General features: G+C 42.9%; 1 protein-coding gene across 3 annotated transcripts in view; it reads right to left on the reverse strand.

The window, feature by feature from the left end:
- Positions 1-8: 8 nt before the first annotated feature.
- The window catches only part of LOC111263722 (uncharacterized), a 21302-nt gene continuing 3995 nt past the window's right edge, over positions 9-17315 (reverse strand). Inside the window, exons 1-13 of one of the 3 annotated variants that reach the window (XM_022839073.2) lie at positions 13092-13409; positions 12820-12922; positions 10406-10538; positions 10147-10259; positions 9080-9156; positions 8715-8883; positions 7267-7430; positions 5246-5468; positions 4925-5088; positions 4146-4551; positions 3749-3990; positions 3360-3525; positions 9-3043 (exon numbers count right to left, since the gene is read on the reverse strand). In XM_022839073.2, the coding sequence (XP_022694808.1) occupies positions 2904-3043; positions 3360-3525; positions 3749-3990; positions 4146-4551; positions 4925-5088; positions 5246-5468; positions 7267-7430; positions 8715-8883; positions 9080-9156; positions 10147-10259; positions 10406-10538; positions 12820-12856 (2034 nt within the window). In that variant the 5' untranslated portion in view covers positions 12857-12922; positions 13092-13409 and the 3' untranslated portion in view covers positions 9-2903. Of the gene's footprint in view, positions 3044-3359; positions 3526-3748; positions 3991-4145; positions 4552-4924; positions 5089-5245; positions 5469-7266; positions 7431-8714; positions 8884-9079; positions 9157-10146; positions 10260-10405; positions 10539-10937; positions 11092-12819; positions 12923-13091; positions 13410-17315 lie in introns of those variants that run through there. The other 2 variants (XM_022839072.2, XM_022839076.2) reach the window with 2 other exon arrangements.

Below are 17315 nucleotides of genomic sequence, written 5' to 3' on the forward strand. Positions count from 1 at the left end.
ACACCGGTTTCATTGTTATGGGGGTACTCTCAGGTCTATGCTCCCACATACTGATATATTTTGCAGTGTGTATTCGTACATGTATATATTTTATGCTTGTATAGTGTATCGTCAATCGCTGTTTCAGATCACCATACCTAGATGAGGTAGTTGAGGCCTCCATTGAGGTTTTCGCACGGCTCGGCTAGAATTTTTTGCACACGCTTAGGATACAGCTAAACTAAATCGAAGTTCATTTTGATTTCAGTATATCGAGCGATGGTATTCAACGAGGATATTTAAGGAAAACTGGTACATAGGGGATGCTGTGTTACGTCCTTTTTCTAGAGTATCACCGACACCTAATTTTCTCTAGCTCCCACAATATCTAGTCTAAAATCCCTCCGGTGATAGGAGCAATAGAAACAATTGCTGTTGCCATGGTTATTGTGACCGGATTGCTGCCATAGTTTCTGCGCCATCGTAAGCTCAATATTTGCTGTTTAGCAAAGCCGTAGATAATGGCGTTGGACGCGGTACAGTTTACCGTACTGGGATGGGTCACCACCAGGAACTATAGCAAATACATATGCATATAAATAATATTTATACAGTATCCCTTTGCTGCACACATGTACACACACAGCTATGCACAAATAACTTAATGCAATTATTATATGCCCATAGATAGGTATTTCATTTATATACACATATTTCTCTCATATATGTATATATACAGGTGTGGGTTAATTTGCGTATGGTGATCGATGGCAATGTCGCTAGTGCGCTCCGAAACACGTTGTTAAATTCCGATCTTGTTATCATAAATTGCATCATGATCACTATCTCTAACGGCGTCCGTCATATCTAATCAGATGGTGTACATTAGTTTTCCACCTTCCACTTTGTCACGGACAATATCCCTAATCACTCAAAGCGTTGTATCTCTATTTCTGTATTTCTTCGGCTAAATATGCCCTTTTTATCATTCTAGTAGCAATAGTAAAATACCCGCATAGATATCAGCCTGACATTACAGGACAAAAGGACTGTTTTACACGACTGCGTTGAAGATTCCTTTGCAATGTGTATATATATATATATATATATCTATCGTGCTTTTGGACTACACCTATTTCAACCCGCCGCCATGGCCCATCAAACCTATATCGAATGATTGGAAATAGGCGCTGTCACACCTAGGCGTTTCCATGCCGTAGCGCTTCACCGATCGCGTATGCTTCAATTAACCACGATGCGTGTACCTCACATCGTTAGACGTATGAAGGATATACATTTTCGATGCTAGCACAATACGTATTTGGTAACATCCGAAATATGTCTGTATGCTGGGCAAAACTTAAAAGTGTATTATAAACATCTATCCCAAAACACTATTCACACATCTTCAGCAATCGTTTTGCAATACGCCTATCGCGAAGTTGATCTTGCCTGGCTTAATTCATAAAATCACTGGCACACTCTATCTTTTTGTCGTTGTTCCCTATGGGTACGTACGACCGGAAGGGTCATACGCGAAACATCCAGCTGGTCGCTGATCACTCTGAGCCTCTGAATATGGGCCGAATTTTGTTGCATTGAAGGCGCAATGTTGAGGCTACACAGACGGGATCGTTGAATTGAAGAAAGCCAAAGACAAAATTCGCGCGCGTTCTGGCGTCTTTCGCATATGTCTGTCGCTCCGAGGTGTCACACTCATCACTTGGTCGCTTCATTATCGCACCCAGATACAACCCATAAACACTTGATTGAGTAACATGAATTTAGCAAAAACAATTGTGAAAACATCGAAGTCAAACGTAAGTGACAAATGTTTGTAACACACAGTAAAAGATTTTTAATGAATACAATTACGACCTCTAAATATGGTCTATTAGGTCGGAATAATCTATTCACTCATGTGTGGCACTTAATTTTTACCGAGCACCTGACAAACACGACTCGAATTCATTAAGTCAATACAATCAATATATTTAGGAATCCCGAATTGTAAACCTGTACCTAAACAGGAAACTTTCCCAAAATTAGGTCCGAAACCATTAAAAGCTTGTTCATCTTGAAAATCGAAAGGAAAAGAGAACAGAAGAAATAGAATAAGCATAATCAGACTGTTTGTTTAAATGTGCGTAATGTGCGGAAGTTGACCATAAGTTGTTTTCATAAACTCTTACTAGTTCCAATCTTATTGGATAATAACTAAAACTGCACTTTATATGCCATCTTCATAGCTTGGAAATGAAGGTCATTTGTCAAGCTAGTAAGTCAAAACTTAATAAGTTACGCTTTAAGTCTTGACACAGTGCTGGCCTGTTGAAACCAGGCCCAGCAAATACATCTACATTTCCATTAGTCGACCGTAGTATTACGCCTGTTTAGAGCGAAACTCGAAAACATGTTCGCACGTGGGTTTAGTACCCACGATGAAAGCTGAGGAATAATATTAAATTGCAAAACAAGGTCCCCTCAATCTTTGTGCCTGCTCCGAAGCTGGTCACGCTTTCACCGTCGCTTGGAGTTCGTATCCCACCATCGTGAGCTGATAAAGGTTTTGGGCTGATGAGATCACTGGCGACATCTACTGAAAATATTTCTAGCGTATAAGTTCACTTTGACAAATGTTTTCGAAGTTTCAGCATTTCGAAGCTACGCGCTGAATTGAGGTGTTTTCGCGACGGTGACTATCGCACAAGGTGCCGTTTTGTCATGTCTCTATTCAGTGCTCCGGTGCACAGGTGTTGTATAAGACGTGCATTTCTTGTTCACGAAACAAACGATTTTCACAGCTGAGTGACTGATTGACGCTAAGATCTGGTCCCGACCATCTTCTGTACCGTTCGTCTACGTAAGTAAATAGGAAAGTCTGTCAGTGAACTGGGTAACTTAAGCAAGTTACTGAGAGTGGTTTAGTCTCCGGCGTTGCTCGACATCGTTGCCGGCGGATGGTTGCTATCGGAGTGCTCACTGTCGCTCTCCCCCGCCGAGGCCAATCCGAGGGCCCCCAACGGTCGCTCCAACGCCGAACCTGCATCCGACATGCACAAGCCTGCCCAAAGCACAAACGAATACATGCACACATAGAGGCATGAATAAGTGAGAAATAGAAGATGGACTAATGACTATACAAGTCGTTTTAATAGCATCCGCCGACCTTTCGCTGTTCAATTGAACTGAATGAACAACGGTTTCCATTACTTGAATGTTGAGGTATTTAAAAAAAAGCTATATAAAAATACTTTTTACTTTTGAAAGCGAACAATGCTACGAATTCATGTGCCATTAGCACATGCGGACACATAAACGTTCATGTACTTGACGCAAAAGTGACTCATCGTAAAATCTGAATTTACTAAGGAGCATACCCTGCTGTAGTTGCTGCGATTGATGGTACGCAGGCGCCCCTGTGCTGGGCGCGCCCTTGGGGGCAGCCGTCGGCGGGGTGGGCGACGGAGGCCCGCCCTGGAGGGCCAGAGACGGATTGATGCGTTTCTCCTTCTGACGTCGATTGCAGAACCACACACGAACCACCTGTGATATTTTAAGGAGATAGTTCAAGCAAAACGTTTGAGCATCAGAATCTCACGTCACAGAACCACGAATGGAAATTCAGGGAAGTCGCTACATGACAGCGAGTGTCATGTTCCGACGAGTACTTGGTATTGTAAATAATAATAAAATAAAGGAGTCTTTTTTCTAACAGAACTGCATGCCCGTTTGCTTAAAATCCCTACAAGCAAGAGAATCTCTTTACCTCTTTCTCCATGGCGAGCCGATCGGCCAGCGCAGCAATTTCTTCGGACGTGGGCTTCGAGTTGAGAAGAAAGGCTCGCTCGAGCGCCACCCTCACCGCGGACTCGATGCTGGTTCGCTTTTTACGGCGCCGGCAAATCGAGTCCGCCTGGAGGATGGATGATGAGCTTAATGCGCCTGGCAAACAGCCAGACAATGCCCCGGTACCACTAGCTGCGTTACCTGAACCTGGTGAGCCTCCACCTGCAATGTGGCATCACCACCAAAAACAATCACAAAGCGTAAGTGAAACCGTCAGTCACTCTCTCATTACGTCAGTCATTACGATGATCCGAAAATGTTAAAGAGGTGATTTAAACTATTTTTGACACGTATTTAATAGTCTGATATTAACATACCCGGAAGTACCGGCGGTCCAAGCGTTTGTGCCGCCGTCAGGTTCGTCGACACAGGAGAAGGGGACGACCCAGCCAAGGCTGGAGGCCGATGTCCAGATGTCACAGAAGCCCCAACGAGTGACCCAGTCGGGGACGAATGCTGTTGCACGCCGCCGGTATATGATCCATGCGGTCCAGGGTGCGCTGGATGTGGAAGCCCCCCGGCTGGTGTCGGGACCTGTACTTCGACGCTGGACGAATGGGGACCATGTGGCCCGTGGGTACCATGGCCGCCCACTTGCCCCTGAGCGCTTCCAGGTTGACCCAGGGAGGCATGCGCATCCTGCAGCCAGCGCTGCAACAACGGTTTGAGCTTGCACATGTTCTTGAACGACAGATTCAGCGCCTCAAAACGGGAGATGGTCGTCTGTAATAAAAAGATTTTTTACATTTATGAATGTAAATTCTAGTATTGCAAACTAGCTCGAAAATAGTTAAACAGTTCATGTTTGATATAAGCGTCACAAGGTCGCTACCTTTCCTTAAGTTGTTTCCCTAAGAATTTTGCTTTCTGCCCCCATAAAATGAGGTCAGCATTGTTACTTAATATATTGTTAAGTATTCAACTGTCACATCTGGCAGATCGACTGAAAGACACAGAACATGTAAGTCCTGTACTGTATTATATTGGCATTATGTCAAACTCATATAAGTGCTGCTTCACCGAATCAGAGGCAGTAGTTCAATAAAAGCCTACAGAAAGGAACACTATTGATCAACGCGCAACAAGTTTGAGGTACCTGTGAAAAGTCGTTTCCATAAAGCTTTCCCATAGCCAGACCTACATCGCCCTGCGTAAATCCGAGCTTGATTCGTTTCTGCTTAAATGTCTTAGCGAACTGTTCAAGTTCCTCTAAATCGGTGATCTCCTCTGTGGGCCCGCCGGATGCAGACGAGCCCCTTGCTGTGATAAACCAACCAAAAACTTGGTGTTATTTATAGGCTCCTTTGGACTCTGACAGGTTTTAACTCGCAGGTTTCAAGAAATTTCAAACACTGCAAAATAGTCTGCCGGTTGTGAGCGCAAGAAATCGTTCTGCTGAAGCCATTGTTACACCCACCGTTGTCGTCGATCATCTGGTTGACGGTAGATGCCCCTCCGCCTAAACGCCGTTTCTTAGGTGTAGCCGCCTCGGGCTCCTTTTCTGGCGCCGGAAACGCTGGTAGACCGCCTAAATGGCGTTGTTTCTCTCGAGCGCCGATAACGCCTCCAAGCGGAATTCGTGGAAAGCTTTTGCCCAGACCAACGGAACCCACAGGGGCCAGTCGAGAAGCTTCCATCATCTATTAAAAATATAGCAGATGCCCATGAAACATGCTCATTGGTAAGTTGCTAATAGTTATAGGAATAATAAGATTGCCTACTTAGATATCACCAAAGGTAAATGTCTGCGCTGATCAATGAAATAGCTCCCATAACGTGCTTTTTTGAAACAGATATTTCTCAGAGCTGAGAAACAGAGCTTAACATTGGTTTAAGCTGCGAAAGAAATTTAGTTGACTGGACGAATGTAGTTTTTAGGACCTTTTTTCGGAAATGTTCATATATGACCTTTAAAAAATATAGGTGTAAAAACTAGATACGACATAGTAATATATAAAAACTATATATAAAAAAACAATACGACATAGATATTTTCGATAAGATATGTTGGTGTCAACGCTGAGGAACATATTAAATGCCAAGAAAGACAAGAATAACATTGTAAGGTGTCATGATTATTACGAAGATGTTTTAACGATAAAGCGTGTTACTTTTTTGCGTTTCCGTAAAAAAAATACCGACAAACTATACGTGCCCTAATCGTCTGATTGCCCACATATGCTACCGGATCTTCTAACCTTCTAAGTCTAATGTCAACTTTGCTTTAGTTTTTAACTTCCTTTATTGTTGTCAGTTTTCTTCTACGTTCATTTTAAACAAAGGGTGGCACGTTTTTTGGTACTTTATTTTCCAAAAAATGAAGCACTGTCGAAAGTTATTCATTTTTGATGGCTCTTAAGTTGGCCCGTGAATAGTTAGCAGGCAGGCGAATGTGACGCCATAAGCCCAGCCACGAGTCAAGCCGAAATCCGCTAACAGCTGGGCATTTTTTCGATACTTGTTTGACACAATAATATTAAAGGATAAGAGGAAGATTCGCAGCTCGATTTGCCCTAGCTTGGAAGCCACAGTTTGGCTTATTTAAAGCTTTACGTGAAGTGAAGATTATTTGGGTTTTTATTTACTATTTCGAAATTGAGGTCAGTAATATCTTTGGAGTGCTACGATACAGGCCATGGAGGTATTCTAATAGGAGAACGGCATCATTGCCGCAAGGTAACTGTAATACAGTATAGCTTAGACCTGATAAAGCTACTATAACCGAAATCATTGAAAAATACGTTGAGGTAAAATTGGATTAATAGATTGGGAAAAGAGTAAAGTATCTGGATCACAAGGGCGTTTCAACGAAAGAGTGGGGAAAGATTACAGGATCAACGATAGGTCTGCACCTGTTATTTAAGCCGATTCGTTGATTAAATTGATTTGTGCTGTCGAATAATTGGAAAGGAAACATCGGATAGGCTCTACTTAATTAATTACGGGAAAATGATTATAGGGTAGCTACAGCAAGGTGATGCATAGGTCAAGTTGAAAACTATTATAACCCCAAAAACTGCAATAGGATAAGGAAGCCATCTTGACAAGAGATGGTTGCTACTAAATAACTATAAACCTACAATCGAACTATAGGTTATGTACACTACGTATGAAATTTTTCAATAAGAAAATATTTCTAAATGAAACAACCGTGGTAAAGCGATAAAATTGCTCGAGCGTCTCAACGAAAGCGGAAAGGAACACCTGACCAGTGGCCATGGAACAGGTAGAGCAGAGCAACCAGGGGCATATAGTACAGTTATGATTTACAGTAAATTATCTGTAACACCAATGAATCAGAATCGCTACATCAAGACAGGGATGACGAAAATTATTCAATTCCATTCTGCCAGTTTCTTCTATCAAAATAGCGATAACAAATATTAGGTAGTAGTTCTGAAGTGTTTTTTTTTACTGCTACTAAATGCCTGAACTTACGAGCGGATTATGATGGAGCGCGTGCACTAGGGAATGCTGGACTGCTTGATCATGCGCCGCTTGAATTTTTGCCGCCATGTTGGCCGTCTCCAATAAAAATTGGTTCGGTAAACGTCCGAGCATAGCGAGTCGATGCAGATCCAGCGGGTTCAGCCCGCCGGCCACTGTAAGCCAACGCCATTTTTAATTAGATAGTGATATTTGTAAGGTAAATTTACGAAGGTTGCTAGTTATTATTTCCTATTAAACTTTCCGATCGAACCATACGCAAATGTAGAATTATACGAAAATATCTACAGATAGCAATGCTGATTCGTATAATTATTCATTTTAAACTCTTTAGCAGTATCGGTTCAATAATATATTAAGTTGTCGAACAAGAGCTGACCATTTTTCTAGCTAGATCGCTTTATATTCAAATGCCTATAATCAGACATAGTGTAGAGCGTATTGAAAATTTCTGCAAAGCTCTCTGTATTTGAGAATCTTGTTATAATAAAGGGACAAATACATAGGTCTATTTATGGCCTGGACGCGTTATTAAAAATGAGAGAAAATGCTGTTGCTTTCCTTTTGGATATTTTAATGCAAAAAATGTTCCTCGTAATTAAAGTAGTTGAGGAGGACCAACACGTGCGTAGTCATAGTGTCGCCAGGGAACCAAAGACCCAGCATATTATTTGAAGGGAACTGGCTGCAAAAAAAGCTTAATGTTTGAGTGCTGCACGAATCGATAAAAAAAAAAGCATGTACTTGATCATATTTTCATGTGAAAGATCTAACAGGAACGCAATGAAATCAAAACAGCTGATCATGGATGATGAAAAATGGGTGATATGTGACAGTAATGTGAAAATTGGAAAAAAAAAATCAGAAAATATGTATTAGCAATCTGTGGTGAAGCTTAGACTGGCGTTAACGAACGTCGTCTTATGTGTTTGGTAGAAATAGAAAAAATCGTGCACTATGAACTGTTATCGCCTGGCAACAACGGTCTTAGACCTTCACTGTCAAAAACAAGCCATCAAAGTATGGACCAAAGATAAAAAAAACAAAAACGATGCCATCTTTCTCTATAACGATGTTAGATTTAAACGAAATTTAAATGCATACTTTTTTATAGCCCAAATCTAGTTTCGGTCTCTGCAGGACTCCGTTAGTGGCGTTAATCTAGCTTCAATAGAAGGCTGCAACAATCACTTGTTACAATCTTTGCCCAGAAATCAAACAAGTTCCACAGTGATGGTATTGCCAGAAGCGTAACGGAGGGTCATCGATAGGAAAGGCACTGCTTCAATTATATACGTCTGTCAATTTTGGCTTGAAGACAATCAATGCTTTTGCGACAAGCCAATATCACACAACAAATAATAATCAACAGACCACGAGTTGAAGGTCCCGGTGCGTAGAATTGAATAGAATGATACTATTTTATTATCAACACATACGATTCTCAGCAGCTGCTGCGGCCGCAGCAGCGGACACCCCATTTTCGGCAACTATTCGCTGAAATTCGGCTATATTCGGAGCTGTATCGACGACAGAGAGTCTCTCTCGATGGGCTTCGGCTTGGACCTGAGCCTCGAGAACATCTAGCCTGTCCTCTGGCTCACATTCCTGTTAAATATGTACAACACAAACATGTAGCAGTGATTAATATCTGCCTATTTTCCAATAGATTCCAGCCGGCGTAAATGTCTAAAAGTAAAGGCAAACTTGATCCTCCTCTCTTTTCGTATGATTGTTAATGGACAATGTTGTGAACCACAATGCATCTTGAACGAATCAAGCAATCGTCAGAACAATTGATTACCTTGGCTTCTGTTTTAACATGGGTTTCCTCTCGGAGCTTTAATTCGGTTTCGTACTCCTCATCGGCCGATGGTTTTTCTGTAAACATAGAGGCCTTAGTTGGTATCTCTTAGGACACAGGTAAAATAAATGATCAGATGCTTGTGTCCGCGTAGAGAGCACTACATCTAAATTGGGACGTTTACACTTGGTTATTAAAATTGTGATTCCTCAAAAACTGGTTTGCAAAGTTAGACAATAGCATCTTGAATCCGAAAGATGCACCCCACCCCGGTCAACCATCTGAGGCTGAGGAGAACCATTTTCGCAATAAAATCGACAGCAACCTTAAATATATGAAATCCACTCAGAAATTAGAAGCTGCGGCACCCTATGAGCATAGATAAACTTCACAAAAGATACCGTTTCTTATTATCCTTCGACACTTCACTAGAGACGTGCGACTACAATAATAGGTTTCTGCACAGAATTGTCACTAGTGGTGAGAAGCAATGCTTCCACGGCAACATAAAACATAGAGAAGAATGGGTAGCTCTGGGAGATACGCCTAAAACCAAAATTAATCCATATAACCATCTCAAGAAAACGATAATATGTACTTGGTACGATTAAAGGGGTCGTCTATACCTGAGAAGAACAAAATGGGCAATAGAAAGTTGTGCATAGTCCAGTTGCATCGACTGAACCACACCACCGAACAGAAAAGGCCTGCTAAAGAGAGGTAAAGTCATCTTCCTTTACGACAATGCCAGACCGCATACGGTAAACCGCTCTTAGAAAAACCGCTCGGGAAACGATATGGTCTTTTCTATTCTCAATATTCCCCTGAACTCGCTTCAATGGTTTATATTTTGTTCCGATCATTGGCAAAGCAAACTGGTAAACATGCATCTGACAGTGAAAAATGACTGGCTGGACGCGCTCTTTAACACCAAATTTGCTTGGTGAAAGAATGTCTTAAAAACTGATGGCAAGTAAACTAGCAAGTAAATCGATTTATTCTAAAATTCCAGTAAAATTGCGTAAACCAAAGTTGTTCAAGTGTCAACTTTATCTATAGAAAACAACCTTCAACTTGTGCTGTGTTGTCGGGATGGCTTGATGCGTCTGTGTCTGGTCGCGGGCTGCGAGGCCACTCGAGATCCTCGGAGTCGACGTCAGAGTCACTCTCCATTGCACATCTAAAAGTTAACAGGAAACTTCCGTTTACAGTAGTTTGAATAACGTATATAGCGGGTCGTACTTTTGAAACTAACTGTTAAAAACCGTCATGTCATCCTGTGTGTGTATGAAGCCGGTACGGTTTTTACGGTAGCATGGATTTTACCTGATAAGTTCAAGGGCACGTTCGGAGTCCATTGAGTCATCGTCTTCTTCGGTGGCCAGCTCAGGGAGGCGCCCCGAATTGGCGCTTCCCCCAACCAGCACCAGCGCACCACCGACAGCAGACGACTCGAGTGCTGTAATACACATTGTTATTGTTTTTCTTATACTTTGATATTTCCTAGTGTTAATTACTAGCGATAGCTTAAGGCAGTTCGATTAGCAACAACTTATATCAATATGTAATAATCTATGCCTTCGATACATGGCTCATTTCCCTTAAAGCTGTTCCGTCTTACTATACCAAGTTGAGAAGCTGAAGCCACTACAAATATACTAAGTTTCAAATGGGTAAAAACGGTATTTTATTATATGTAATATCGCTTCAGTCGGCGACGATAGAGGTAGCTCTTGACAACAAATTTCAAATGCGGTCCGATGCTTTCTTTTAAACCTTGAAAGTAGTATTTTCAGGTACTATACTTTATCTTCTTCGGATACTGTAAAGCTGCATCTTTGTTAACACTATCGATTACCTTTTCGAACGGCCTGCATCTTATGATGCTTCCATCGAGGTACATCTCCTACTTAAAATGTCTCTCTTGTTCTCAACATACTACTACTTTTTCGTTAACTTCCACGAGTATCGGTTCAACCACTCAAACTAATTGACGGTCGCCTATGGCGACCCAACCCAGATACGCTATGCGGGAGGCCACTATTTTATATATATATATATATATATATATATATATATATAGCAGTGGCCTCCCGCTACCCAACAGACAACCTTTCACGTTACGACTAAAGAACCCTCAAGCACTAAACGTCCTTTCCCGCAACAGCTCTACCCTCTCTCCAAGCGCTGATGCATTGAAGGTGGTACGCAGACAGGCACACACACACACACACAGACACAGACGCACACACAGAGACACACACACACACCACACACACACACACACACACACACACACACACACATACACACACACACACACTCTCTCACACTCACAGGTTCACTCATACACGACGCCCATACATACACAAACAGGTCCGGTTTGAATATTCTTCTCCACAGTTACCACGTGCTGAGCACGAGCTAGCTGTTGTTGTGGCCGCTCGTGTTGGTTCCGATCAGCTGTTCGACTCCGGCGGTAAAGTATCTGCCGGCTGGCGGCTGCGGCGGCTGCGGCGCCCACAAACCGGGTTAGCGCAGCATGGACAGCGAGGAAAATCTGCAAATCTTAATTCCGAAACGCGACTGGATAGATCTGACTATTACCGATAAACTGAGCATCGACGAGATTCGCTTTTGAATTTGTGTCCGTCAGAGCTCCGTTGGGGTGTGTCTGTTCTGCGTGGGTATCACCAGCGGCTGCAGAAACAGCAGCCAATGAGATTTTTAAAAAGGCTGTCCGTGACGACGGTCGCTGGGTTCATGACGCAGCAGACGGAGTTTTGCATTGAAGACTAATAGCCAGGAAGGTGGACGGAGAAATTAGTTTATTGACTACGTCAACGTAGACCACCACCGCCGCAGCCCGATCCCCGCCAACTATAAACTCGGCAAGTAGCGTCCAATTCTCGTCCAAAATGGCAATTCGAGCGAGAGGAGGGCCAGCAGAAGCGACTCGCGACATTAAAAGGCCGTTGTCATTACTTCATAAAAGTGTTGGCCACTGGTTATTAATCGTAAGTAGTTGTCAGGCATGGATGCCCATTGTTTTACTATACGATCGTAATGGAAGCGTTAATGAAAGATGAGGCAGTGGAAAAACCTCTTCTCATAACATGAGAATATCGCTGAGAATATACTTCTTGGAAAGTGCCATCAAATAAATTCATTCAAAATGAAAGCAGAGATATACTTAAGCAGGCCTTTTTTTGATCTAAACAAAGGGAGCTCCTTTGATGTTATCCTGATTTCTGCTAGCAAAGTTTGTTTGTGAGATACTTAAATTGGGTTTATTAAATCGTCTTAACCCGTACATTTTCGAAAATATTTTCGATATATTCGAAGTATTGAAAAGCAGATGGTAGCGCAGGTCTGAAAAACTAACCCTGGACGTCAGTGTCGGAAATCCCACGATTGGCCTGCCGCAACGCCAGTCCTATGATAAATTATATTTTACGGAAGATGCTTTTCATATATGCAAGACTGCACAGTCGTTTGCCATAGGCGTACTCAAAGCAAGTAAACTGCGGTAAAAAGGCAAAGCAACCTGTTGACGTTAGAAAACGATTTACTTTTATAAAAAACATCAGTATTTTTGAACGATAAGGTTCTTACTGTCACTGTACCCGTCTGCTGGCCTATGCGTAGAGGGCGGGCCCAACTGGGCACATCTGATGCCAGATACAAATTCCCCGGACCTGTCACTAAGATACGATATATTATATAATAGGACTACTAACCGTTCGAGTTAGTGCTGAGTAGCTGGACTCCGAGCATTGTGTTGCTGAGATCTTATCGCACCTTTGCCACCAGCGGGGCTGTCACTACCGGATAGTCGCCCTCCTGCAAAAGTGAACAACAAAGGCAATAAAGCCGAGGAGAACCTATGAACGACTCTACGGCTGATTAGCAAAATGGTACAAACTAAATTTAAAAAAAAAAAAACAGAAATTCTGACGACACCATAGAAGCCGTCCGCCGCCATTCTGTTTGCATCGAACGGTCAGCTTACCCGTGTTTTTCCACGTCTTTGCCATGTGGATATGTATGTTAGAGATCACAGATAGGGCTGCATGCATGACTATAAGCTGCAGTCACGCAGTTTTGACACCAGGTGGAGCTAAGCCCGCTGACAAGTGGACGTCAACAGATAAACAAAGGCTACCGCCAGCTGCGGAATGGTACATAGGGCTGAGGTCTGGTGCGAATAGTGTTGTCAACGCCATAGATGAACTCTATCCCGATCGCAAACATGATAGGGTATCTTCATGTCTGCCTACAGAAAAAAAAAAAACATATAAACTGCGTAATACATCATAAGTAAAAAGCAATACCCGCGACCGCTTTCTGCTTTGCCTCCAACTAGCACATCATATTTTTTTCTTACTTCTTTCCCGATCTAGCGCACCATGTCGTGTCTGTCCGATTGTATTACTCTGACCCGGCTGGAATGGCTGATTGGTGTTTTTATTTCCGCCAAATGTGCACGCCCGTTTGTACTTATGCTTGATCGGCGGCAAATATGAACGTATCGCTTGGTTTTGTCTGTCTGTTTATAATCTATGGAGCTTTTCCATCATTAGAATTTATCTAGGTCAGAGAGTTTCTATCAGGGCGCAAGCGACCCGCTTTTCCACCATCATTGTTGATTACGTAGCGTGAGTATAGTAACTGTTACTACAATATGGCTGGATCTATATGCTAAAAACATCAAAGTTCTACTGTCGCTATATGAACGAACATAATCTGTATAGACAGACGTTCGGTACTGGTATTTACTGGAACCCTGTTTTCGTAATGGAGTAGTGGTCAACAGGTTGATATATATTACTTGATAGTATTAAGACATAGGTAGTCAAAAATAGAAGCCGCTTACAGAAAATGCGTTCTGCTATCAGTGCGCACCTCAATGTGGTCGCATTTCCGAATTATAGCAACTTGCTTGGATTTTTACTTTGAATTATTATTTTGTTTGTTCCTTTATGACTGCTGAGCACAACAATGAATATATCGATTTTTACGTACATAGACAGCGTTCAGGATAGATTTTAACATTTTTCATTGCGTTGTTTGTCGTCGTCAACTGCTGGTAAAGAATCGCCGCTTTTTATTTTTTTTTGAACAAAACCCGCGAATTTATCACGGCGAGGACAGTAAGTTTGTTTTCGGAATCTGGGTGACACTTAGGCGAAGTGCAACGTCTCCACGCTAAACAAACCCCCACTAAATGACGAAAAGGCCTCGCTACCCAAAATCGACGGCCTTCCACATTGCGACCGAGTACAATTGCTGTTGCTGCTCCAAAACAGCAACAACATTACGGGAAACCCGTTGTGGTTAATTAATTGCGATAAGTGCATAAATTAAACTTTAATACGATCTGTATTTCGATGCCTTTGTCTTGGTGGCTAGATTTGGCAATGTATACAATGTCTCAGATGGTTCATGGATACTTCGAACATAAACTTTATGACATGAGTATACGGTGGCTCTCTGAGGGCAGTCAAAACAACATCTAACTGGTCTCAGATACCGCTGGATTTTTTCAAGCATCGAGCAGCAGACCGTCTTAGATCGCCTTCTTCAGCGACGAGAAGGCGATAATATATTCCCAAATCTGTGTTCGTTTGGACGCAGCTTCTAAACAGGCGACGTCAACTGTGTTGCAACCATTTTTGAGCACCATGGACGGCAGGGCAACGCAAAATTACATAGTTGCATGTAGTGTCTACTATACACATCTATATAGGTTGGCCTGTTTCTTAAACAAAGTAAAATGTTTCGGTCCGGCAATCTCACGCATGCATGCAACTGGAGATCACATTTAACAATAATAAAAGTCAGCTTTTCCATTTTCACAGCATGAAACGGTCGTAACGATTCAAATATTCAACACTTTTTAAAATCTTTACGGGCAGATTAAGATAGTGCACTCCAGTTTTACTAGTTCAGGCTACTAGGTGTTGCCAATAAGAGCTGAGCTGAAAAATAGTCCATCACCTGAAGCACTAACCGACAGAAGTTATGGCGTAAGTTTCCATTATACACGTTTCGCGCTCTCTGACCAGATGGCCCCTATCAGACACAACACGGAACTGGTGTAGTGTAGATACTGATATGAAAATATCTATGCTACCTTTCAATCAGTGGTAGCGACTGCGTCTGCTAAACCACTCGGCCGAAAAGAGAGATGTAGCTGGTCCTATTCTGTCTCAGCCCACTGTTTCGACGTTACGAATAGACGAAACAGTTTTTAGAGAGATACTTAATTATGTGAACATATGTAAAAGCGCAGCGACGACACCCGGAAGAGGGCCAGTTAGATCGTTTCTCTCACCCTGCCTAATGAACCTCGTTATGGAACCTTATTGTCTTGCGCCCGCGATTATTTACCACTGCAACAAAAACGAGAGTGCTATACTCAACAGAGAATAGTTCGATGAGCCATTTTGACGAAATGATATTACTGAAACTAGCTCAGTTCAGTCTACTCTACAGGCTGAGCGCTGGCGTTGAAAAGTCAGTACTAATTATATGCGTAAACCCAGCGGCGTCGGTGTCGACACCATCATCGGCGTTGCCTAATTTCAGTCGCTCACCCAGCTGACTGGGGCGCAGGTAAATGCAAGATACGAGCACACACTGTTCTAACAGAAAATAATAGCGACTATTATAGAACAATGCATTACCTAATGATGCTCATGGGTGTAATGATCGTCATGAACATAAATTCCAAATAAAAGGAACACAGCCGACTGCAGTATCTCCACTGAATGGCTCAGTAGTGGGGGCTATGCGGCCCCCTTCCTTACATATGTACTATATTATTTATCTATGTTGGCCGTATGTCTCATGGCCGTCCCGTTCCATAGAACAAGAGCTCGGGTGGTCCCAATATAACTACATATATAATAAATGAAAGATCCGCTAGATAAGCAGCAGTAGCAGTAATGACAAGTGGCATTGCCTAGCTTGTCCTTCCTGCAGCCTCTAACTGCTAGTAATTATCTTTTTCCCTGCCTGGTGTCGTTGTTCGATGAGACCTACGCAAATGCCAATTATTTCCTACATTGTCTTTACCACAAAATGTTCGGAGATGTTCGGCGGCAGGGATTTTTCGTCGTAGGCTCGTTGCTTCCTCGTTTTAGCATCCGCCCTCAGTTACAGCCGCCGCGGCAGCAGTGAATTCTACGCCTGCCATAGCTTGGTCTTTCCCTAGCGTCTTTAGCTATCTGCTATCTGTCCGGCATTTCTCAGCGTTACTATTCACCGTCGCCGCTGTTAACAGTCATATCAGCAGTATTAGCAACGGCAGAACTACTGCGAAATGATTTTCTACTAGGCGGTTGGCCATCATTACGGCACGCGGCACGACATAGCGTAACGCGGCCTGCCGCTGGCGTTGTTGTCGATGGCGATGTTGTTGCCGCACAACCGCTGGGGCCCCACCGCGGCCCAACGACACCGGCTAACCAACAAGCCCAACCGTCATTAGCCTGGCAGCAACAGTGCTGCCGTTATTGCTTCTCCTACTGATAGTCAGCCAGTCAGTGAACGGCCAGAAAGCTAGCAAACAGCAGTATATAAGTAAAGTAATAAAAGTCTTCATTTTAGCATAGCAGTAGAACTAAGTGAAGCACATAGCGCTTCGCGAAGTGTCCGTCGTCTACGGCAGCGGCTAGATTTCCTGTCTTCAAACAATTGCACACAAACGGGCTTAATTTAGCAATGGGTTCGTTACTGCTATATATTATCAGCTTCACCAGTCTGTGCTGTTACTGCAGAGGTACCGTGCTGAACATCCGCTGTGTTGCAGTTCTGCGAGCAACTGGATGCAAACAATTTAGCACCGTGAACTGTACGCGCGGATATATGCATGGACCCAACTGCAAAAAAGAACCGAAACGCCCAAATCCGATAGCAGCAGCAGCAGCAACGTCTACGTCTACATGAGCATTAGCGAACGAAACATATTTTCAATTATCTTGCGTGTTGGCGGCCGGCGCATGCCGCGCGATTGCGGCGCAAACGTCGACTTGACGACGACGACGACGACAAAAACAACAACAATAACCATTTTGCAATTAGTAGTCGTTGGTAATGATGCTAGTAGTTATGTTATATTGACAGATGCTTAAAAGCGCCAGCATAGTTGGCTCAACTGAGACCTCAGTCTGAAAAAGCTGAGATTGTAACCGTCGATAAGCGACGACGACGACGACGACGACGACGACGG

This window comes from Varroa jacobsoni, unplaced genomic scaffold, assembly GCF_002532875.2.
Source record: "Varroa jacobsoni isolate VJ856 unplaced genomic scaffold, vjacob_1.0 scaffold_787, whole genome shotgun sequence".
Lineage (NCBI taxonomy): Eukaryota > Metazoa > Arthropoda > Arachnida > Mesostigmata > Varroidae > Varroa > Varroa jacobsoni.